The following is a 26,061-nucleotide window of genomic DNA, read 5'->3' as shown; positions in this document are numbered from 1 at the left end:
TATTACCTGAAGTCACAAGTGCTGTTTAATTTCAACACAGATGGAGTCAATGACTTCACCTGAATGTGTTAACTGTGTGGAGAGCCTATTTAGGACCAGCGCTTGTGTACACATAACTTGTTGATGTGTGGGAACAGAGGGCAAGTGAGCATGTATGTGTCTAAGGGACAATGAGTGCTACTACAACAGACAGAATCCAGTGAGAGAGAGGTCCATTACACTGCTAGCTGCAGTCACTCAGTAGCTTAATGTACTCTGGAGTAGGACTCTTGACAGAAGCATCTCCACTTCACTGGGTTTATGCAAATTCGAGCATTTCCAGCAAGTCTGTACAACTTGTAAGCTGCGAGGTTAGATACAGCACATGTATGCATGAATAGATAAATTCAGACACTGACATGCACCACACATACAAACATCATCACACATGAACATGAAGGGAAGTACTTACAGAACTCGGAGGTACTTGAGTCCAGCAAAGTCACTCTTGGTGATGCGTGTGAGATTATTCCCATTCAGCTCCCTGCAAAGACAGACACGCAAACATATATGAATAATTTATCTTTATTCTCCCTCCGGACCTGTTCAGCCTGATGACTAAAAGCAAACAGTGGCATGGAGGCATTTTTGTCTGATACCTGACTCAAAATCCTATCAGGAGGTTTGCAATACATACACACAACACACATTTAGGCACACGTGACACACTCACACACAGTGCCCCAAGCTGTGTGCTAAAGCATATTCCTGGTGTAATATGTGCTAAGAATGTATTTAATTGCTGGTGCTTTTATGAAATGCAAATTGTTTTGGATGTGATGTTACATGTATATTGGAAGGATTACAAAGGTTGTGTTAAAGGGAAGTTCACATTCCTCTCTAATTCCTCTGGGACATATTAGAAGTTCTATTAAAATGTAAGACACATTTGAGTTGCCTGTTTGTCTTTCTATTCCAGCCCTCACCCACCAACACCCACAACCCCCCTGCCTCTGTCTGTCTGCCATGTCCTTCTACTACTGGTGGGGATTAGCAGGAGCCAGCAGAGGGGATTTGGGTAGGGCCACAAGGCCAGAAAGCTAAGTGCTGTGGATATAATGGGAGCAGCCTCCCTGCTGAGAGCTGGCCATTGCTGCAAAAGAAAGGAGAGACTATATAGTTGATAAAGAGACATTTTGAATTTGCTCTTGGGCTCTTAGGTAACCACTGTCTACCTGCTGGCAATAACTCTTTCCAAAGAGTTACTTAATTAAGTCTAATGGTAACATGCTGAACTTGCCTATGGCATCCTCAGATTATTTGGTGTATTCATAGCTTACTTGAGCTGATGTAAGAAAGGTTTATACTGTCCTGTGTTACTGCACAAGATTCATATTTAACCTCAGTAGCAGATTGTATTCTCATGACAGACGAGAAAGAAAGCACGCAAACCATACAAACCATACAAGCCACCCAGGCGTTGAGAGTAATCAAAATATGCAGAGTTTCTCTGTGCTACTGCTATTTCTAAGCATTATGGGTCCACCCTACCCTTTCCCCCTCAACCCCTCGCTCCAAAGTACAACCAAAAAACTGGTTCCAAATCTACGCCGAAAGCACTGGTCTCTCTTTCTCTCAGTCACTCTCTCCCTCTCTCGTCTAATGACCACTCCAGGGACTGTAGCGCTATGCAGTACTAAAGAGAACGGTCATTAGACAGATGGTGTGTGTGTGCGTGCATGCGTGAATGCGTGTGAGTGTGTACACAGGTGCATCGACAGGCCAAGCGACAGAGCCACGGGAAATAAATAATGGACTGGGCTTCATTAGCCTGGGCTCCGATACACACATGTGGTGCTCATTACAGGTGCTTACGCAGATAGGCACACACATACGCTCACACATAATTCTGGATTCCCAATGTCTTATCTTCAGGGTGGTCATTGCTGATGACACCCGGAGAACATTAGAAAGGAGAAAGATAGAAGAGGGGAAAGGGAAGAAAGATGGTTAAAGTGAGGGGTAGCAGTGAAGAAATCTATGGAAAAATGACTCACACATAAACAAGTAAAACCACACTCTTCTTCTCCAGCAATAAGGTCTTGCTTTATCCTGTAATAAGAGACATGCCATAGTTTCTGCATGTACTCTGGAGTTGACTAATCAAAGCAGTTATGCAAAACATCTCAAAGTGTTTTTTTCAGTTGAGATCTGGCGACTGAACTAAATTTAATCGTTCTGGAAATGTCTTCAGAAGATATTGCATTATCCTACTGAAAGTGTCCATTTAAAAAACAATATACTGGCCATGCACCTGTTCAGCAATGCTGTGCCATTTAGGCAATGCTCAAATGCCACCAGCAGCCTATGAAGTTTTAAACTTGTCGAGATGAATCCATGGATCCACTCTGTTTATGACATATTCTGACCTTTCCTTTGGCATTTTGCAACAGCAACGATGCAATATTTTCAACTCCTTGAAAATTGCTCAGGTGATAATCGGGTCCTTAAAAATTGCCAAGGTAATAATGTGCTCAATGTAGCTCATCCACTTCAAGGATTGATGACTCGTACTTATTCACATGACCTTCTGCAGTTAACTTACACTGAGCTATAAATTGCACATTTATGAGATTCACTGTCCCATGCAAGCCGTTTTGCATAAACAGAAATGAAAGTGGACATTGGCTTTATGATAAGAGCACATGGCCCATTTATAGTGCTACAGCTCCTGATGTTTGACCCCAGCTGATGATGTTTGCTGACCCACAGGAGGATTCTGCCTCTGGGATAACTTGGCAAGTTACTCCCTTGTCTGCGAGGATGCTCCACTGCTCTGGTTGACTGAAAGTAGCTGGGATTCACATCAGCTTTAGACAGGGAAGAATGTGCGCACACACATACACACACATGCAGTGGTAGATATAAAAAAGGTCAATGTAGTTCTGCATGGATAAACAAATCTACGTGAACCCATAACTTAACTACAGAGAGGTAAGAGAATATGAACTCTGCAGTGTTCCTTACAGTCTCCATGTCTAAATAAAGGCGCTGCATGCCAATGTAATACACAGTGTCAATGTCTCAAAGAAAATCTGCTGTTTATTAGCTAAAATATCAGTCGCTGCTATTTTCTTTGTTTTAAAATCAAAGAAAGCTAAGCAATAGCTTTTGGCACAGCAGCAAAGGCACGTTCACTCCTTTCACAGACAGATGTTTTGTAGTACTGACTTTGTGCGGGTTTTCACATTACAGCACTGCGGTATTACTTTGGAGGCTGAAAATTATTAGGTATCATTCCCAGTTCCTGCAGCGAAAGATTTCCACCTCCAACTGCTTCAGTCAAATCCATTCCATCCTCTGGAAACTCTGTAAGGATTCCCAGTGCTGACACACTTCCTGAAGAGCCAATGGATTTATGACATCACTATCTAATCCTTCTTCATCTTCCGTGCCCAGTTGATTGATGCCTGGGAGTACTTCCTGGTGCACCTTCCCATGGGTGGACACGCGGCAGCTATGCTCCACCGCTCCACATCTCTATAATTCAAAGGGGCTCAGAGCACTGCTACATCGCTGAAAAACTCATTATGTTTATTTCTGCCAGCTGCTGGGGTCCCCAGGTCTGAAGGGGACCTGGTTTGAATTGAGCAACATTACATGAAATGGAACCCCAAGACTAGAGGGAGAATAAGCAAACACACTGGCTCGCTAACGCCTGCACACAGATACACTCCCAGAGAGATACAAATATCCACATGTGCTCTGTTTCTTACACACATACACAAAGACCATATAAATATACCGTATCAAGGAATGCACACAAGCACATCTACTGGCATATACTTAATGCCCGTGGGAAAGGCAATTGTGTTCCGTTGGGAGCTGGCCAGAGCAAGCGAACATAATGATCACAGGAGAAACTACTGTTGGCTGCACAGCTTTTCACCGACATTATCGATTTATGCAGAAATGCTGCAGAACTGAAATAAATCAAGACGCAGTGGGACAGTGCGGGCTAGCAAACAAGGCAAAATGATGAGTCAGTATCTTAAAAGGAGGCACAATAAAGCAGACCACTCTATTGAAAGTTTTTTTTTTTTATATCAGATGCACTAAAGCTGACACATCATAACGGTTTCATGAAGCTGTTTTTCATTGATCAGCTAAAATGCCACAGTTTGGACTTCTATAACTCTCTTCATCTGCAACACACTGTGTCCCAATTCTGGAGTTGGCGGTGGTTCATAAAGGTGGCTCATGATTGGAACCAAGCTTTAGCTCAATAGTCTCTTGCCTGCAGTCACAGCACAATTGGCAATTCAAAAATTACTCACAGGATATGGCAAAAATTAGGCAGAATAAGAATTGTGGTCAAGATTGCAAGCTTTAGTTACTGGGGACAGCATTTCAAATGTTGAAAAAGTGTGCCTTTTATCATAAACTTACTTCTCCCTCTATCCCTGTCTAAACATCCATGCAGCATCACTCCTTTTTTGCTGCGTGTCTTTTTTCTTTCTGCATGTACTTATAGACGCAGACATTGACCAAAACAGCAATATGACAATACCTCATCTAGAGGTCCATCATATCCTCTTTTTCAAAATTGGATTAACATTTAGGATTCTTTTGCAGGTCAAAGTTCAGTCAGACTGAACTGTGAAGGAAATGCATCTTGCCTCCTTCTTCCTTTCAAATTAATGAGATGCAAATTTTGCTGAGACCATGGCACTAGCTTTTCAATATCACATTTTTAGGAGGTAACAATGTGCTCTGCTCTGTATCAATCTTTTCATGATCAGTGTTTCAATGCAATGAATTACCTCCTCGTGGCTATCACTGCTTATGCTAACTACTTCTAAGTTCTTCTGCTGCTCTTGCTCCTGCCATACACGGAAAATAAAATAACCTAATGTGCACAAAAGGTGTCTTTTGTAAAGACCCACTAGACAAGTGTTAAACTGGCAACTTTTTGTGTTAAATAAATAAGAAATAGAGAGTAGTGCAGACATTTATCACCTCAATTGTTGACACTAGATTTAAACGACTTGTTAAGGTGTGTATTTTTTGCTGTGCAGCCATTCTGTATTGGTGCTGTGAGCACAACAGGACCATTTGTCCTGAACAGCTTTAGCCTGGCAGGGGAGGCAGAAGCCAGCTGATTGAGGATCGGTGGCAATATGCTGTCCAAACTCCTCACTGTGGAAACAAGCTGATGACCAAAAGCCTAAAGGTCCTGTATGGTCTAAGCATGGATGCTCATTAACCACAATCACACACCGATAATGCTATTTGACCAGACCAGCAAGCAGTCTCCCTAATGAATGAACTGAACAGGTTGAGAAGCTGCGGAAGTAATATTCCTCCTCCTCCAGACTCTACAACATATGGACATGACAGCCGTGAAACACGCAGGAAGAGAGAGAGCCGGAGAGAAGATAGAGTCACTGAGAGACAGAAAGAAGAGAGAGCTTCTCTGACAGTGTTGTTAGCTGCCTGAAAGCGACGGTGTGGAGCAGTGTGGTGGAGTGTTGCAAGTAGCTGGGGAGCTGTGAAGAGCTGACGGGCTGTCTGGGAAACGTCAGCGGAGAGATGAGGCCTCTGCGGCTCGTAGACTATGAGGAGAAAGTGACCTACATACTAGTTTGTCCAACAGTATACGGAACCAGGCAGTACCATGCAGGCTCACAACAACCTCCTACTTGACGATAGACACACTGAGAAAGAAAAGGAGAAAGTCTAAGCAAGAGAGAGAGCGAGAAAGCAGACCACCATAACCAAAATAACACACTCTTCAACCTAACTGGAACACTTCTATCCACACTAAGAGGTCAGATTTCTGCTCAGCTTGAACAAAACATTCCCTCTCTATTGAATTGTGGCTTTCAGACGAGCAGTTACGGCCCTCAACTGTACATTTTTAGTGTGTTTGTGCACCAGTGAGCGTCTTAAGTGTGTTGTTGCGTGTGTGTGCTGTATGTAAAGACTATGTCTGAGAGTGTTTTCCCGGCTCCTGGGCTCCTCAAGGGCTATTTACAGTTTTCATTCTGCTCAGTCAGGCCTCAGGAGCAAGATTTCTGATAGGAAAGGTAAACATCAAGCAGATCCCACACATGCATTGCACACATAGTCAAACACGCACACACACACCCACACACAGACACATAGACAACCCTTTCTCAGAGCCTTGACCTGTACATGGTATCCTGTTTCATGCTGAGCCTCTAATTTTATAAACTGCAAGAGATAATAGTAAGGCGCCCTAATCCAAGCATCTGTCTTTAGCTGCTTTACCTGGCCTTCACACTACAACTACAACCTTGACCAAAAGACAGATAGTTTTTTTTTTTTTAAGTAACAGATGCTGATGTAAGCAAAAACTACAGAGATAGCAAGAGAGACTGGAAGATGGGAAAAGCAGCAAGGGAAAAAGACCAGAGAGGAAAAGTAGCACACAGACACTTTCTGATCAAACATAGATAACTTATGACACTCTCTCAGGCCAAAGTGAATCAATTAAACATCTGTTCCGATGTGTTTTACTGCCACAGGCTGGGAAAAGAACACACAGAGAGCTGTAGTAGAAGCAGAGACTGAGGGGTCTTTCATGGTTTATACTGTATCTGTAGTTTGTTCAGTGACAGACGCTGAGGTTCTGTTGTGGCTTCGAGTCCCGCATGAAGGCATTTAGGCTGTATGAGTGTGTACTTTGACTGTATCATCTGTATCATGTGGACACAACATCTGCTCAGCCACAATCTATTATGTTTCGGTTACTCTACGCAGAAGATGGAGAAGGCTTTTGCCTGACAGATGTGCACTGACGACTGGTAATTTGATGGATGCTCCATGTGTGCGGAATCTGTCTGTTGATCCCCAAGAATAAAGCGTTGCTCTGTGTATGCCTTTCTCCCCCACTGAGGACACCCTATAAAGATTAGATAAGCTCACTACATAAAAAAGTAAAGCTGGAACAATAAGTCAATTATGTGATGAGTTAATCAACAGAAAATGTATCTGCAACTATTCTGATAATTGATTGTTTCAGTCATTTTTTCAAGCAAAAATGCCAAAAACAAGTGTGAGAATTAGCTGCTGTCTTTGTCAAACCAAGACAAAAACCAAAACCAAGACAAAGACTCTCTCTGGGCATGCTTCACTATTTTCTGACATTTTATAGACAAAACAGTAATACAATTAATTGAGAAAATAACATGCGAATTAACCAATAATGAAAAATGAGAATCATCAGTTGCAGCTGTAAGTCTCACAGTGAATTTTCAAACATAATTTTTATTCAAATGTGTGGGAAAATTTTGCTATCGGGTGGCATAGTTTTGACTTGTGTCTAGTGAACTTTATTTGTTTCACTATATTTTGAGAATTAACATGCTGTAACTGTTGCACTGAGAGCAGCACGGGTACAATAAGTGTGCAGTCAAGTGCAGATCTCAAGCGCTCCTCGCATCTGGAATGCTGCCCATAATTTCCTTTCAGACTTGTATCACATCAAAAGCATCTGACTAGCGTGAAATGTGGATTATGAAGGCATATCTACAATGTCAGGAGAGTGTTCACTGGTGTGCACATTTAAACACACACACACACACACACACACACATCACCCACCCCCATCTCTCCCCATTGCCAGTTTCTTACTGGCTAGCCAGGAGGTTAAAAGGAAAGATGGACTTCTGAAAGATGAAAGGCGATCTAGGTGGATTCTCCAAATTCAATTTTCATGGTCTACTAAGATTCAGCTACTCTTAGATAGGCGTGCAAAGCAATCATGCATGTACACTACATATGCACGTGCACACGCCATATATCAGCAATCACATGCACAGAAGCAACAAAAGCTGCATGTATTGGTTGTAGAAGCAGTTATTTGACACACACACACACACACATAGATCACATTGATAGGCTCATTTCCAAGCTCTCATTTGTGCCATCAAATACATAAAGTAGCTGTGCTCATCAGGAGAGCAAGCCAGTGGGTCTGGGGGGAGTTTAGACACACAGCAGCTGGCTTTGATGCTCAGCAGTCTGTCATCACTCTGCTTCGACAAGCAACATGCTTATTATACATGTAAGTAAAATGTAAAAAGCTGGCTAATTGCATAGACCAGTTGAAAATTGAAAACATCTCAGTGCCACAGGAGGAATTACTTTACAATACCTTTAGTACCATCTGTATTACGGCATACTTTTTTCAGTAGAAGACTCTCAAGACAGCTCTCAAAATGCTAAACTCAATAGAAAGCTGGAGAGAGGGATGGCGTCCACCTCAGTATTCAGAACAAGAGAAGAGACCACAGCTGTGTTGTGCAGGCAGTAAATTGAACTGACTGAGTCCCAGGCCTGTAATTTCACAATCCTCTACTGAGCATAAACATTCTCTGAATGATCTTCATTCCAGGCATCATCACTCCTCACGGGATTACCAGCTATGAGGATGGATATATTAGGGTGAAAAAAATGTAAAAGAACTTGAATGAAATTCAGTCTGCCTTGGGGCTAGACCTTATTTTGCCCTTTATAATAAATAACATAATCTCGTTAATTCATTCATTAGCTTTGTGGTTGAGTTACACGACTGTTCACTCCTCTGTGCAGTAATCCCTTCATTAGTGATTACCACCTCAGTTACTGTGCCAATCTCCCCTTCAAGGATCCTCTCATCCTGCTCTTGACCCCCCCGAGCTCCACGCCTCACCCCGCTTCTTTGTCTTTTCACATCTCGCTCGTTCCACTTTAGTCACATCGCCAGAGTTGGCAGGTAGTGGGTAGGCTGTGTTCAGTCTTGTCAGGGTAAATTATGGATCAGGTGGCCAGTGAGCTGTCAGTTGTACCAGCTATGTGCCAGTGCCAAAAACACCACAGGCATTCCCTGGCACATGCACACATAACTCCCACCTCAAACCGCCAAATACATAAATATGGTTATCGAAGCGAGGGAGCTCCTCATCTACAACCAGCACCAAACCTCATGTGTTTTCATCTAACATTACTTATTCACCACACACATGCACACACACATGTGGATGCGCATGTTTGAGTTTATGAACAAACACCAGTGAGCATCAGATTTATACAGGCATGCACGAAAAGAGACACAAACACACACATATGGTGTGCAGCCTCCACCTCCCATATTTTGGAGGAGCTCCAACATGCCCCTGAATCTCAGTACAGGGAACGTTCTGGCACAGAAACACTCATCAATACACTTGGCTTTTTGCAATTAGATGAAGGCACACACAGCTCCTCCCCTTCTGCAAATCAACTCATTCACAGATGAGGCACACACTTAGGCTAATCTAAGCAGCAGGGCTGCTGGGAGATGCCGGATTGGTCAATACCTGTCCACCTTAAAAATCTTAACCAACAGCCTTTACTGCCTGTGTAAAGTCACTTAAATCAGCCTTAGAGATGCTGGTTTTCTCTCGGCGCAGCCTGATGTCATGTGATTACCATGTTAATGTGATATTTTGCCATAACAGATGCATGGAGATGAGGTCAGGAGACAAGGAAAGAGATGAGATGAAGTGACAGAGAGGATGCAGAGAGGGAGCAGAGGGGGAGGGAGTGGCCGGTGGCCCGTACGAGGCAGGGTGTGATGTGTGATTTTAACACGTGGAGCTCACAGTCTCATTACAGGCTTCGGTCTGAGGAGCGCAGGGGTCAGACCTGATCCAAACCCACACTGACAAGTGCAAATGGGATTCTGCTGTCTGTCTCAACACCCTCCATACACACATCCCACCCCATAAACACACACACTTTCTTCCAAAACCAACCCCCCTCTTTCTCTAACACACATACTCTATTTCCCTTAAGCATCACCTCGTATACAAACACACACACACACACACACACACATCCAAACAGATACCTAAAACATGGAGAGAAACCAGACTTGCAAAGTGAAGTGAAACCTGCGTACATCGTTAATTTAAACAAAGTTTCAAAGAGGAAAAGCTCTTGTTAACATTTTATCCTAAAGACAAGGACCACCAACCTCTGGAACAATTCTATAAAAACTTGACTAACTCATTACTCATCTTTGACCCCAGTAGCGGTCGCACAATTTTATTCACATAAATGCACATTTTCACATACATACACATAAATCTAGCCATGCACATGGGACCATCATGTGGGGCAGGGTGGGCTGCGTTGACTTGCACAATCACCTTGATGAATCACCCTATATAACAGCCTGCAGAACAGGATAGTCTCTATTGTTAAGTGGTACCTCTCTGTGGAGACTAGCTATCTTTTACATGAGCTACACACACACACACACACGGCTAATTCATGTGCTACCCCACACACTCACACACAAAAAAGCCAACGACCCAGGAATAAATTACACATGACCTTTATACACATCATGTTTAAAACACTGCGTCCTGAGTCCGATGGATGCTCTTGAAAACATCTAGAGATGCTTCAACGATAAAATCCCCTGCTGTACATGACCTATGAATGCACAAACAACTTTTAACACAAAAATGCTCTTGAGTGGAGGGGCAGGGTATGTTTCCAGCGTGAATGGCCATTCATGTAAAAGGAAACCACAAAATGACCATGTTTCCTTTCTGCTTCAGTGTTGAACCAGCATGTGCACATAAGCAACCCGGAAACATGCAGACCGCCAGGCAAAAAAAAAAGGTGTTCTTAGAAATTAAATATGAAAAGCATAAAATATGCAACCAGCTCCCACTATGCCAGTACTGCCTCTGACACAGGCTTTCTCTCCGTTCCCACTGCATGTTTTATTCAGGACTGATATTCTAAAAGCTGAAATAGAACAATCTATTTCCCCTTGCACTCCTCACTTTTGATTTACTGATGAATATTTCAAAGGAATGTCAGAAAAGACAGAGAAACTCCACTCTGCGAGCCGGCGTCTGCTTCACCTCTCCCATCCTCCCTCCGTTTTACAAGACAGCTACGTGATCCTCGTGCAAGACTCACTTAAGTAGCACATTTGCTTAATTTTCTACATGATTTAACAATTTGTGGAGTGAGTATTCAGGGGCATGAGAGGGTGGGAGTGGGGGATCTTTGGCCGAGAGTGGAAGAAAGTAAAAAGGGGCAGAGGGGGAAAAAAAGAGATAAAGAGATGCACAGTGCTGCACAGACAGGATTCATTGATATAAGTGGGGGAAACATAACCCCAAACATAACAGAAAATAAGAGAACCACAGGCAAGGCAGCAAATCTGGTTCTATTTCACAAGATTTAAACTTTAAGTCAAACTTAACTTTTTAAACTCTAAATTTATATCACGTTAAAAAGTGAAGCATAAATTAGACATCTATTTGCTCTCAGGATTTAATACATGCATCAAGCATTATGGACACATGTGAAAGACACATCTGCTCATGCTCTTTTCAGTCCCTCATGCCTATTTATACCTGACTGGAATGCCGGTGACTGACTGACTGACACACACTCACACACACACACATACACACACACACACACACACACACAAACACACATACAGCTTTACAGGCAGGGCTATTGTTCTCGCTCAGTATAGGCAAAGTCATGTGCACCACTACAATATAGAAAGGAAACAGAGAGGAAAGAGAAAAGAAGACAGAGGGACACAGTCAGGGAGTTTCTCTGTGTCACACACACACACACGCACACACACACACACACACACACACACACACACACACACACACACACACACACACACACACACACACGGAGGTAGTGTGCAGATGGTACTCACAGTCTTTCAGTGTTGCGGGGTATATTCCTTGGCATGGTTTTGAGACCCAGTCCATGGCAGTCTACTGTGGTGCCGCTGCAGGTACACAGGGCTGGGCAGGCACTGGCATTGCCCACGAGCAGGGCAGAGAGCATCACCACCCACATCCAGAGTGGCTGCCCGGCCAGCCTGCCCATGCCTGCCCCAAAACAATTTCCTCTAACTGGCATATTCACCACCACTGCAGCCTGCTCTTCAACAGCCCTGCTTCTCTCTGTCCACCTTTTTTCTCTCTGCAAAAACAAAGAGTCCTGCTACACCTCACAAGTCCTCTAGAATAATTTTAGATTTGTGGTGAATATAAATAGAAACAAACAAAAAAAAAAACTATAACAAATGCTAATATTTTCCTCTGAGCTGTGAAGCAAAGCAAATCCTTTTTGTTCTTCTAGATTTCTTTTGATATCCACCACAGTTTGCTGATGTAAAAAAAAGAAGCTGTTTTCTTTCTCTTATTCTCCCCTTGCAAACTCTTCTCCTCTCTTGTCTTTGTGGAGTTGCTGCGCTCTGGTCTGCACACGTCTGCGTCTCTGTCCTCCTCTCACTCAGTCCCGCTCTGCTCTGCTCGCCTGAAGAGAGAGGGAATGGTGAAAGAGCAGAAAGAAAAAAAAGCTCTTTCTCTCTCTCTCTCTCTTACATACACACACACACACACCAGTCATCCATCACAAGGATCTACAAATAGCAGAGCCCCCGACTCCACCCCTACCCCTCCTCTCCCACTCCTCTCCCTCCTCACACAACACCCCCCCAGAACCCTGCCTGAACTCACTCTCATTCTCAAGATCCCTCTTTCATTCCCTTGATCCTATTCACTATCCAAATCTACTCCAAATATCTTTCTTTTTCTTTTTTTTCCACACTCACTCTACTCCTTCTTTTCTCTCAGGTTTGCCTCCAGGCGAACCCCCAGAGAGAGACCTAACCTGCATGACACTGCATAACCCCTGCCTGAAGGGATAGGCTGTGGGGAGATTGGGCTGTGTGTGTGTGTGTGTGTGCCTGTAAATGTGTACATGTAACGAAGGAGAATCCACTGGGGAAGAGAGGAATCAACACCTCAGTCCTTGGAGGCAAAAAGCCGGAATAAGTAATCCATAAGTGTGGGTCTTAACATGTAGATCAAGTGTGGCCACACAGACACAAGCTGCAGCAGGGAACTGGGGTGAAAAAGCAGAGCACACACATACACGTAAATATTCATGAACTGCTGACCGCGGCCTATAAAAGTAAGTTAACACTACATATTAAGAACAGCATAGGCAGATATTATATCCTAATATATACAAATGAAAAGACAACCAGCTACACGCACAAGCATACCTGCTCTGTTATTTAGATTTATAGAGAGAGTAACAGGCACCAAATCCCTTTTGTTATTACCAGCACCATGCATTCCCTAGAGTGGACTCAAAGAATAATGACATAAACTGGACTGCTTTGAGAAAGGAAAATTAAATGATAAGCAGCATCTGTGGGCTATTATTTATTTTAAAGGAATGCCTAATTTGAAAAGGTTGACATTTAGTTAAAACAATGGACGTATTAGAGTCTAGTCGCTGTTGACAGTGTAATTGTAGCTTTCAGGAAACATTTACAAATGCATATTGATTTGCTGCTTATGGAATTGCAAAATGGTATTCTTGACTTGGGTAGGAAACGGACCTCATATATTTATGGGCTCAGTCCAAAGTGCTTTGTTCACAGGTATCCACACAATTAAACAAACAGTGGCGCTACTGTGAGAAGTTACCTCGGAAAAAGTAGGAAGCAGCAGCTGTTCCAGTATAACAAAGAAATATGTTATTGATTATGTGTCATTTAGCACCTGATTCAGCATTTATCAAAAATGACTCATTAGCTCCTCGTTGTAGAGATTCACACACACAGTTTAGGGATCAATTATACACTGGTTTATGGGTTAATTTGCATAGCATCAAGCGGCCTGTTTGTGTACAACTTGCTATATAATCCTTGATTCAGAGTAAGTCAGCAACTAATTGTTCACTGTTTATTAATCAGCAGTTTGCTCCTAATTTGTTCTCTTTTCTTGGTAACTAACTCACAGTTTTGTATTGTAAGGGGAATAAACACCTGAGCTTTCCTTAGCCATGGCTGCGCCAACATAAACATCAACACAGTCACATCAACTCCATTCACTTTAAGGCAAAAAAGAAAAAAAAAGGGACGAGCAGAGAAGATGCAAGCAGAAACTTTTGAATGTGTGCATCTGTCTGCTTTGTTACTGGACCGGCACTTACCAAACATGTGCATATGCATATACAGTATGTGCACAAACAGGTGTACACACACACCTCAGAAAAAAAGCTCCATTTGTCCCAGTCAAAAGTGTCAGTGCAGTGTAGATCTTCCCTCTATGAATGGCTAATTAAAGAGGAGACAGTGGTGTTTAGTGGTAATGGGGGGTGATGGTAACGTCTCTCCGCTCTCACAGAGCCGTGATAGGAATGCACACAAATACACAACAATTCTGCTGCTCTCAAAGCCGTGGGAGGACATGGCAGCAATTTACAATTAGTCTGAGAAAGGAGAATTTGCAAAACACAAGACCTCACTAACAATTGACTTAGAAGAGCAAATAACTTAAATGAATGGGGTATTGCACTGAATTTAATTCAAATTCAAAGTATCCCTGTACATCCTCTATCCTGTGGAGGTCTATTAATACTTTCCTTCAGCTCATACCCAAAGTTAGAAATCAAGGAACAAAACTTTCATTAAGATGAAGCTGGCAGCTGCTTAACTCTACACGCTTGACTTACAAAACTGAAATGTGCTTAATAGAGACAGAGAAAAAAATAGGAAGAAACCAAATTTAGCATCCAGAAAATTCCACTGCATGCTGCAAACCCAAGTTATTCGTATTTCACTTTCAGAAGAGCTGTGTGTATCAGAGAATAGGCAAGAACAAATTCCTCCACTGCCCATTAGGTGGTTGAAGAAAATACAAAACCGTGCCAGAGCCTACAAAAGTATTTTAACCTTGAACTGAATTGGTTTTCCCCTTCAACACAAATGGTCTGTTGCTGGCTTGGAATAAGAATTTCACTACATGTTGTTCTAGACAGATTTAGCTCCTTCTGAGAGACATTTTAGGGAATACATTTACAGAAAAATCACATTTACTCATCCTATATGCTTTAGGGTTAGTATGCACACCAGATGATGCATAGTTGATTACAGTTTTTCTGACTCATTTTACAGTCATCATGCTCTTTCTGGATAAGGAATGCTAAATAAAAGCCCTCTGGAGTTCTGGCTGTAAGACAATACTATTCCTAACCTATATGGAAGCAGTCTGTTGTATATTTACAGAACATGAGGAAAAGCAGGCCCATTCTCACAAATGTTTACAACATATACTTACAATACCAAACATGCATTGACATGGACACCATAATGACACGCTAAGACATTCCTGCTATTGTGAGGAGTTGCCTTTACTCATACTATCCACCCTCTCTCCCTCCAACTCCATAAAATGTGTTCAAATTGGGTAAAATTATTTACTGCAAATGGCAACAATTTTGGTAACATTTAGTATGTTTTAAGTTTTCTTTTTGTGGCTTTCTGAGTTTTTCCTTTTTATTATTGGTCTCATTTTGGTCATGAGCCTTAAATTGATTTAAATTTCATTAGAATTTCTTTTGGCATCTTTATAAATTTGTGTACACGTGTCACATTTGCTTCATTTTCTCCCTTATTCTTACTTGCTGCAATGGACACAGCTTACCAAAGCATGTTACCTGCATGTTTTCTGACTGTAGGAAATTAGGATGAGTACTTAAATTAGAGCTGGGTGGGCTCAAAGGAAGGGAGAAAAAGAGCATTTATTGCCTTTAAGGGAAATGTATAATTCTGTACTTTTTAAAAAAATGTATTCTGTAAACATCGAGTGCTTGTGCTGTACACTTATTCAAGCAAATAATAAGCAGATTTCTTTCAGATAAACATATCTTAAAAAGTTGTCTCAATGTCGACTGTTTATATATAGGGATGTATTGTACTAAAGGTGCTCTAGCTGACTAATCATTTGCAACTAAACAGCATCACCTTGTGGCTGCAAGTTAAACTGCATGATACTGCTGCAGACAGCAACAGCACTCAAATTCAATGGAAAGCAAAGAAAAGTAAGAAAAGTGAAGAATCCTACAGCACACATCATTTGAAAATTAATATAAAAAGACGACCACAGAACGTAGCTTGAAGTCTTTTAATCACAGTGAGTTGCATAGCTTCACAGTAGCATCAATATCATCAGTCTACACAGTCCATCTAGTTGACCATATGACATATATTATGGTTAAATTGTAACAGCTAAGCAGAATGGCCACTGAATTGGAGACTGCTACTGAAAGAGTAAGACAACAAGGAGGTTTAAAAAGTTTTAGTGGTTCAAAACCCTCCCAGAAAGCAACTGGGTTAACAAGCACAATAAATGGCAAACAATTTCATCTTCATTTGCATTCACCCACTAACAGAAAAATCAAAAATTATAAAATAGACCATAAAATTAAATCATAAAAAATCTTGCACTTAATAGCTGAATAACTGTAAAAATACAAATGCACATATAAAGCTATAAAACTGTATACTGAGTTGCATAAGAATCAGAACTTGTCTGTGAAAAACTAAAGATATACCATGTAAAAACAAGATGGCATCTGAAGTAGCAGTAGTTTAAAAGTATCACAGTATTGAAACACAAAGACATCTCTATAATCTACACGAGCTGATCCTTTGGCCTTTCACTCGATCTCCCATGTTCTATCTTCAGTCTCTTTAGCCTCTACTCCCGTACTGTACTGACACACAAGTGTATTCATTATAGAAATTTCAGCATATTCTGAAAGCTATGGGGAACTTAAAAGAAAAATCTTATATACTTAATGCTAGATAAAAATTGCAACATACAGTAACTTTAGATATATTCATTTTAAGGCACATCTTTGAATTTACCACTTTTCTAATAAAAGTCTTGAGCTTACTACAACTTACAAGCAAATCTAACATTTAAATAAAAAAAAACCTTCACACCATATTCTATCCATACATCTGATGCGCTGGATTCCAGGATTTGAAAAATTCACGTCCAATAAAGAATAAATACAAAGAAGTTTGGGAATTAAATAAAAAGCTTTTAGTCAATGGTAAAGCTAAACACCCACAAATGTACACAAGTAAATGTAGATGTCACTTGCATCATTAAATTTGGAATGAACAAGATAAAATAGACTGGGTAAGAAAACTGGTTTGAGTAAACTGCATTAAACCATGTAACTTCCTCACCTTTGTCTCTTGGCTTAAAACTTACAAGACCGCAAAGAAATTCTGGTGATTTCCTTTCTATATTATTTACAGCAGAAAAAACAGCAGAGTACAGATCTAAAAGTGACGTAAAAAACAAAGCTGTATAGTACATTACACCGTTTTGTTTGTGTGGACGCCTTCAGAAAATCCTTTAATACCATCAACGGTTAAGATGGATGTTTCCTTAGTTGTGAAGAGGACTCTCTTTTAAAGACTATTAATCCTGGAGCAGATGAGAAGAGAGGGGGAGAAAAGAGATTAGGTAATTTTTAATCCTTTCAGCCGAGTACATCAAGCATCATTAGCAATGAAAGCACTGAGTAAAAGTGAGGCCCGGCTTGCCTGCGGTGAACCACAAACAGATGGCTGGAGAGCCAGAGTACTCCTTCAGCAGAGTCATGGGGAAACTACTTGTCACTGGCCAATGACAGTTTTAGGAGTGAATCGTGCTGATCCAACATTTAAAAGTGACATATTGATTGGTTCTGTTAAAGTAAAAGAGAATTACTACTTGAATATTTCTCCATATATGTCATCATCATAGGGGAATGTTATAGACAAATTTCACCGTTTCAAACATTTTAAGTTTATTTCGAGCTGTATCAGTTATACCTAAAGTAATGATAGTTGGTGTGGGGGATGCCTTCTAATGTTGAAGAATTGAGAGCAGGTTGTCACTAGGATACTTGTCTCATGAATTGTTGGCTTTGTGGTGTAATAATGCAATACTCACTCCTCCACAGCTGCTGTTTTCTCTTCCCTGTCGATCAACTGAACTGCTGGGTACAGGACTCTGCAGTCTGCTGTTTTCTTTCTCTGTTAATATTTGGCTGCCCAACACCTTCCTCTGTTTTATAAAGAAAATATCATTATTTAGAGATTGATACCATTTTAGACAGTGGAACTGCATTATAGATACCCTGTAGATTTTTTATTGTAAACAACCAAATGTTCATAAATGCACAACAAACATGTTGTTTGTACGTGCTTGCATATGCATCCTCGTGCCAGTAGAGCATAAGATATAAATAATTTGCAGAATACTCACCAAAACTTTGCTCAATAGCATTGCTAGTGCCTTCAGTTCACTGGTTGTATTAATGTGAGGTAGGCATATTGAACATTTTCTCTAAGATAATATGGAAAGTGAAGGCTATTTCTATACACACATGTACTGTCAACAAACCTTGATAATTCCACCCAAAGAGCGTGAACGCCAATGTTTCCTGCTGAATGGTGTCCGAGAGTCAGCCGAAGGTGTCAGCAAGGGCTGCTTCTCAAACTAAACACACAAAAATGATAAATTTAGTTGCCCAAGATGAGAGATGTTTGTTCTTTCTCCTCACAGAGTGCACTGACATAGTGACATACCTGTCTGATGAGTTTCTTCTTTTTGGCAGACTCAGGCATGTTGTTGACTTGCTGGTACAGCTCTTTGAGCGCTGATTCAGTATAACTCTGAGACTCAGATGACCCGATTGTGCAGGTGCTGCTGTCATCAACACTGATTGTTCTCATGGAGGGAGAAGGGGAGGCGGCTGCTACCACAGCCAAGGTGCCATCTTTAGTCCCAGAACAGAGTGTCAGGTCATCCTAGAAAAGTCGCACATACCATGTAACATATTTAAATTCTGGTTGTCTCACTGAAACCACAAACTCTTTTCAACAAAAGATGTACAGTTCAATCACACAATGCAAAAAATGTGAACTACAAACAAATATCTTTGAAATCTAAATACAGGACTTAAAGAAAATGATGCTTTAAAATCCCACAGAAGCAAAAACTTTTATTTCAAGATCCTCTGAAAATAAATTCTATTGGGTACCCAGTGGTAGCAGATACCAGCCTCTCAAGGTTCTGTATTTACACATGCAGTAGTTAATATTAACCAGTGCTGTTATCTGGCACTTAAAGTTACTGGATTCAAAAGTTAGCAAAGAAAAAACAAGTTACTGTGGGTGCTTTGAAAATACAGTAGCTCTCCATATAAATGTAATGCAGTGCTAACACTATCTCTTTTCAGAAGGATGAAGTTAGTAAAACATAGAAGAAAAGACAAAGGACAAAAACACTCACCTTTGATTGAAGAGTTTTTGATCCTGTGAAGTATATGCGTGCATATTCTTTGATATATGCAGGTGCCTTCAATGAAAGTAAACATGTACATTAAATCCTCTGATGAAAGCTTATTGTGAAGAATTAGTCTAGTGTTCCAGATTAATACGCTTGGCATTTATAAATTCATGACCTCACTCTCACCATAAAGCATGTTGTATTTACACAGTCAATGTTTGACATGGAAGGTTCCATGTGTGCTCAATAAAGCAGGTTAAAAACAATCAATGTATATGGATGTTTATGAAGAAATATAAGCCAGTCATCAGGATTTAAAAAGACTGCTGATTGTGGGACAATCTGAAAATCAAATAGCCTTTATTGACTTTTCTTTCACATGTAAATTCCGTATTACCTCTCTTTATTATGTTTGCATTTCTTGTAACCCTGACAACGACACCACTTCTCATGAAGAGTTAATTATAAGCGAAGAAACCACAGAGGAAAACATCATGACCACATGGTGGTGATGTATTGTATTTTTATTAATAAAAATCATATCTGCTTAGGAAGAAGACCTGCCTGAGCCAAAGCAATATGATTAACATGTCACATTTAGTGTTTTGAATATATACAGTTTATTAGTAAGCCAAAATATTGTTATAGAATAAGAGATCAACTCCAGAGAAAGAGGCTGTTAAGCTGCTTACCTTAAATAGTTTTTGTGAGTGTCTGATGAGGAACGCTATGCCATTATTCAGTTTCTCAATGTTTCCCTGCAGATCACTTGCCATCACCTGCAATGTAAAAATATAGAAAAATAAATAACATCAAACAAATTCAAAGTAAAAGGTAGAACAAAATTACTAAGGTCCTTACATTTTTGGGCCAGATGATGTGTGGAGCAAACATTGTGGCTAGATTGATAGCAGACATCTTGTTAATGTGCTGATTGCGGGCGGTGTGATACAACAAGTCCAGCAGAAGCTTCAACAGGCTGCGGTTGGCTGGTGGGAGCAGCATGAAAAGCAGCTGAAATGCCTCAATCTGGCGTTCCTTGTCAGGTATGTTCGTCTTATCTCCCTTATCATCAAAGCGAGTCAGCTCTGGACACAGTAGATAAGAGAATCATTACAACAGAGCACAGGGGTCATTGTTATATTCAGATTAATGTGAAGCTAAGAAAAGAATAATAATTTTATCTTGAGCCATAATAAGAATCAGCGTATGAGATGACCAACACCTCCAATCTTCAGGTGAGCATGATAGTGCCTGTGCGTAAGCAGAGGCTCAGGCAGCTCTCCCAGGAAGGCTTTGAGCAATGTGGCAGCATCATTGGGGTGGAAGTCGCCTGTCTCTAGATCTATCTCTGCCCCAGCGTTCAGCATCTCCCTCAGGGCTGCCTGTCTAAGGCTGTGGCCTGGCACACGGAACAAACCCTCCACATGAAGGTCTGAGGGGTGGGAGAGAAAGATGGTGAGAGACAGCCAAAGAGGAGGGGGGAAAAAAAGGGGATGTGGCGGGTAGACACAGAGAGACAAAGACACAGAAATGAGGAGAGAGACGAAGTGAATGAAATGGAAGGAGAGAGACAGCTGGAGCAAAGTGCTTTCAGATAAATTATTGACTCAAGCATTTGCTTCCAGTGTCCATTTTCAGCGAATGACATCATCGCTTTCTAGAAATAAACCATGACCTCATGCTAATTCAGTGCTCTCCAACTAAGTTAAAGAAGAGGTGATAAGAGTTAGCAACAGCATTGATGATAACCATATAACTTAAAAGGTGTTAGAGATACAGTCAGATTCAGCTATTTAACAATAGAAGTATATCAAAAAATCATTAAATCAAGTAAATTTTAATAGTGTTTGTGTAACACAAATACTGTCATGGTTAGAGATTTGTTTCCTTCTGAGGTCATGCATGCAAAATGTATGTAGTCATAATATCACAAACTGCTTTGGATGTAAGTGTCCTCCACATGTCACAGTTGATGTGTGTATATGAAATGATACTCACTTTTACTCAGGTATTCAATGAGCTGATAGATATGTGCTATTCCTTCTTCAGTTAAGGGTGCACCAAAAACCACTCCTTTGTCTGAAAGGCATCAAATGAGATAGTAAGACTGATCATTCTGATCAATCATTACATTAATTAGATCCATGTCATCATTTCCATCTATCACATGGACCTGCTCCTACCTCTCACAGAATATAACCGCTGACACCTATATTACCTAGAAACAAGGTGACTCTGGCAATAAAAATAAACAAAAACTGGTATTTCCTGCAGAAGGCTTATGTGGAGGTTAGCACTGCAACTAAACATTAATTTAATTATGGATTAATATGTTGATTAGAGCTGAGGCAATTAGTAAATAAACTGATTGGCAACTATTGTGATAATCATTTAATTGATAAAGTATTTTTTCATGCTAAAATACCAAACATTCCATTCTTCTTGCTTCTAAATAGTGAGGATCTGCTGCTTCTCTTTGTCTTATATGATAATGTACTGAATATCTTTAGGTTTTGGACTGTTGGTTCAAGCAGAGCAAGCAATTTGATGATGTGACATTCAGCTTCAGGAAATTGTCATTGGCACTTTTTGATATTTTTGTGTCATTTTACAGACCAAATAAACAACAATAATCTGCAGATTATGTCATGCTTTGCTCTCTGCTCAAAGAATGCAGGGCTCCTGTTTGAAGTCAGGAGACTGCAGTGTGAACACTATAATATGATAATGTGAACGATGTCCTTGTCTCTCTCTGTCTCTTGTGTGTATGGTAACCTTCTCCTGTCTGTATGAGTAGTCTGTCCTCTTTCCAAGTCTCCAAGGTGATAGGAGATTGCTTGGCTCATGTCCTATCTGTTTGGCAGCACCTGGAAGTTGCATGACGTCCTCCTGAACATTTTCTTCATACATGTTCACAGTCTACCTCAATTTTGTCATCCTGTTTTTCTATACTGTAATTTTGTTATTTTGATCTATTCTGTACACATGACATCTATTACATGTCTGTTTGTCCTGGAGGAAAGATCCCTCCTCTATTGGTCTTGCTGATATTTCTTCCATTAGTTAAAAGGGTTTTTAGGGAGTTTTTCCATATATATATATATATATATATATATATAAATATAAATAAAATTGATGGCCTAAGGATAGAGGGTGTCTGCTGTACAGACTGTAAGGCCCCCAGGGCAAATTTGTGATATTGGGTTACATAAATAAAATTACCTTGACATGACTTGATTAATCAATGATGACAATAATCCCTGCTATTAATTGATATGATTAATGAATTGGTCTACAAAATGCCACACAAAAGAATGAAAAATGCCTTTCATAGTTTGCCAACTAATGAACTATCAAAGGGATTACACTGTTCTGAATGATTAGTTGATTAACTGAACAGGCCATGTGGGAATAAATGCAATTCAAATCTTAACTAATGAGTTTAACAACTTACTGTCCTTTTCTAGTTTATTTACCCCTTCCTAAACAACACATAGGGGCGCCCTTGAAAACGAGATGATACATCTCATGGGATTTATCCTGATATAACGTTAATAAATTTCTGACATATTTATCTGAAGCACGTTAACAAATTCATGGCTCTGTTGGCCCAACCTTTTCGTTTCAGGAAGTTGAAGGAGCGCAGAAAGCCACTGGACGAGGGCACCTTGGCCTCACAGTCTCCAGTGAGCTGGGCAAACTCGTCCCCTGGAAGGTCTATGAGTCGAGTTATATTGCAAAGTACCAGATCCGTGAAGGCCTGTGGATGCTCATATCTCAGCCTCTCCACAAAGAAGTCTGGGTTAAAGATCACTGGCTGGCTAATGTTTGTCTTTTCCTGGCTGATAAACACACTGCATTTCGTCCCCCTGTTTAAGGAGAAAGAAACACAACAGGTTGGGTTGGGGTTATTTTAAGGCACAGAGGAAGAGTAAAGCTTCAAGTTTGGCAGTTAAAACAAAACGGGTGTTGCTAGGTTTAACGTTAACGTTAGCTACGTTGGCTAACACTAACCTTCCTGATAATAAGTTACATACTGCGTACTTAAATATGAACATATCTTATCACCACTCATCATCCCAGAAACCTGCAATTCATATCATCGGTTTGTAACTTGTTCTTTGACGAAATGATACATTTAAAGTTGGTACCTTCTGTCCAGTTTGTAATTGTTTTGGGTATCATCTTCAGCCGCCATCTTCGTTTTGAATCTTCCGCTGTTTCATCTTTAGTCCCGCCCCCAGCGTTGTAATTGGCGGAAATGTACGCGCATCAAGCACAGATCCGTGACGTCAAGCCGTTGAGTTGTGGTTACGGTACGTGTATAAACAGAGGATTATTTTGACACTCAAACCAACCATTCATTTCAGCTGGAAGCCAAGAATGTAATACTATACTATGAAAACAAAAGCCAGAAGGTTCAACTGATGTCAATTTATCAATTTTATTGGGAAAACTTCACATCCATAAATCCAAGCTCTTGAGGTCTCTCCCATCATTTTAACTTTTCATGTTTGAATTTAGAAAGTATTTGGAATCCAATATATGAACAATAAGAAATGTGTACATGTAGTTAGTATGCACCAACAATTTTTTTTAAAGAAATCTGATTTTATTGCATATCTTTTCTGTTATTTTTACTTTTATTCTTTGTCCTGTTACCATGTTGAATGTATCAACAAACTGAAAGTGAAGTCATGCCCTTTATAATATCTCTATTAGATTATGATGCCCAATTGTTTTCTGTTATTGTACTATTGTCACACATGTCATACGTGACACTTTCTATAAATAAAGTGATGGGGGGGAAAAGTACTGTATATATTTGATGAATATTTTATTTATTTTGGAAACATATACTGTTTGGAATACTAGAAGATACATCTAAATTGAATTATCAGCCATATATTACAAATCTTTTAATTTTTACCGTACCTTTAGTCAGACTTTTTGGTATGACCTAATCTTTTTTTTTTTTTTTTTAGCAAAAAATTAGGTACTCAATTTAAACTCAAAATTGAATGTATTTTATTTGTTTGTTTGTTTTTTGTTCGTTTGTTCTTTTGGGGTTTTTTTGTTTACTGATGGAATACCTTTCAAGAAAATGTATGTTATTAATCTTATTATTTTATTAGCAAAATTACATATATGCCAGCAAATTTGCAAAACAGAAAGCCAAACTTACTGTCTTCATGTCCTACATAAAATCCTACCTGCACACACTAAAATACTGCACAAACTCTAAAACTGTGAAAACTAGAGCCTTATGTCTTGCTTTTAGTGTGAAATTAATTAAATTTAATTTTGTTTGTTTTCTTTTTATTTCTTTATAGATTTATTATGATCCGTGCACGACCTCTAGCATACATTTCCTTGTTACTGTCGTTGGAATGGTAAACCTGGAAAGGAAATGTACTGTATATATTTGATGAGCGTTTTATATTTTTTTGGAAACATGCACTATTTGGAATACTAGAGGATAACTAAATTTAATTATCAGAAATATATTACAAATCTTTTCATTTTATTGCCCAAATTTCATATACATAAAAGCAAATTAACAGGTAAAAAGTTGAACTTCTTGGTTTTTACAGAGGAGGTCAAACAGTACATTGATTCAGTTAGATTTTCCTCTAATCCAAAGGCTATGAAAACTAAGAATACCTGTTTTTTGTACTACCTCTAGCTCAGAGTTTGTTTTTTCACTTTTCTTCTGCAAACTGCAAGATTATTATTTTTACATTTTGTATATGATCAATTTTAATTGTTGTATATGTCAATAAAGAAAGACAAAAATGTACCGTATATACAAATATACTACATATGTCTAAATAATTATCCTATATCTCTCTGGTTTAGCTGTAGGAAGGGATGATATCCTACTTTCCAAATTCTGGAGGTACCAATACTAAAAAAAAAACATTTAAAAGACTAGACCTCCTCTCACTTTTTTAACTGCTGGTAAAACACATATAACCAGTGGTGGAAGAAGTACTCAGGTTCTTTAATGAAGTAAAAGTACCAATACAGCAATGTAAAAACACTCCATTACAATTAAAAGTCATGCATGAAAAATAACTATTATAGTGGAGTAGAAAGTACACTATTTCCCTCTGACATGTAGTGGAGTGGAAGTACTGGGGGGCTGAAAGGGGTGGCATCTCCTTTAGCAATGACATGCTGCAGTGTGAATTATTGAACACAGTCATATTAAAAAGTTGGCATCGAGATGTGCTTCATAAATGGATAAATGACTGCCTCTACCTTACATCAGCAGGTTACCTGGAGTAGCAGTATGTATTCACAGTGGGCTAACAAGCATGGTCTCAGCTTGTCAGCCCGCTGCCACCTGCTTTTGGTTGTCTTGACAACACAAGAATCTGCAGTCCCTGGGCAGTACACAGAACGATTACCAGATAATAAAAACATTCATTCACATGCGACACCATTACATAGTCTCTATCACACTAACGATTCTACAAACAAAACAATTAAACGTGTTAGCTAAGCTGTCCTGCTGTAGGGTCCAATTTATCATGAGCTCTATATTTTCACTTTTAGAGTGTTCTTTTCCCATAAGTTTATCAATACTTCTCCATAGCTTTTGAAGATTCCCTTTTGCCTGTCAAATATTATCTAAAAAGAAATTTACTTTAGTCTTCCTTAATTGTGTTGTAACTTTATTTCTGAGTCTTATATAAATTAAACAATCTGTTTCCAAACCTGATTTTAAAGACTTTTTAAGGGCTGCATCCTGCTTTTTCATTAATTGCCATAGGGCATTATTGAACCATGGTAACAGTTGTCTACCTATCCGCCCCAGAGGTGGATTGGTAGACAACATACATCCATGGGAGTCCACTCCCATGGATGTATT

The 26,061-nt window shown here is 39.9% G+C and overlaps 2 protein-coding genes and 1 long non-coding RNA gene across 5 annotated transcripts in view; all 3 read right to left on the bottom strand.

Moving 5' to 3' along the window:
* The window catches only part of slit1a (slit homolog 1a (Drosophila)), an 88,551-nt gene extending 76,201 nt beyond the window's left edge, over positions 1–12,350 (bottom strand). For both annotated transcript variants that reach the window (XM_044373069.1, XM_044373070.1), the window contains exons 1-2: positions 11,738–12,350; positions 452–523 (exon numbers count right to left, since the gene is read on the bottom strand). In XM_044373069.1, coding sequence (XP_044229004.1) covers positions 452–523; positions 11,738–11,946 — 281 coding nt within the window. In that variant the 5' untranslated portion in view covers positions 11,947–12,350. The remainder of the gene's footprint in view (positions 1–451; positions 524–11,737) is intronic.
* A 3,646-nt stretch (positions 12,351–15,996) lies between these two features.
* On the bottom strand, positions 15,997–23,440 carry LOC122997499 (rho GTPase-activating protein 19-like). Of its 2 annotated transcripts, none has more exons than XM_044373665.1 (11): positions 23,336–23,440; positions 22,800–23,053; positions 21,183–21,263; positions 20,407–20,616; positions 20,043–20,269; positions 19,874–19,960; positions 19,185–19,250; positions 18,479–18,700; positions 18,294–18,389; positions 17,841–17,954; positions 15,997–17,330 (listed from the first exon to the last, which is right to left on the bottom strand). In XM_044373665.1, exons 1-11 carry the CDS (start codon positions 23,380–23,382, stop codon positions 17,325–17,327), a joined length of 1,410 nt encoding a protein of 469 aa, XP_044229600.1. In that variant the 5' UTR covers positions 23,383–23,440; the 3' UTR covers positions 15,997–17,324. The 2 variants fall into 2 exon arrangements, with proteins under 2 accessions (XP_044229600.1, XP_044229599.1); XM_044373664.1 differs by lacking the exon at positions 15,997–17,330 and adding an exon at positions 17,451–17,592.
* On the bottom strand, positions 15,997–25,274 carry LOC122997500. The gene is made up of 2 exons (XR_006407223.1): positions 25,237–25,274; positions 15,997–17,032 (listed from the first exon to the last, which is right to left on the bottom strand). It is a non-coding gene; the product is annotated as an uncharacterized LOC122997500 (long non-coding RNA).
* Between the last annotated feature and the right edge of the window lie 787 nt (positions 25,275–26,061).

Source organism: Thunnus albacares, chromosome 14 (genome assembly GCF_914725855.1).
Source record: "Thunnus albacares chromosome 14, fThuAlb1.1, whole genome shotgun sequence".
In the NCBI taxonomy this organism is placed as follows: Eukaryota; Metazoa; Chordata; class Actinopteri; order Scombriformes; family Scombridae; genus Thunnus; species Thunnus albacares.
The sequence above is the reverse complement of the archived record's forward strand: the minus strand, read 5'-3'. Positions and strand labels throughout refer to the sequence as shown.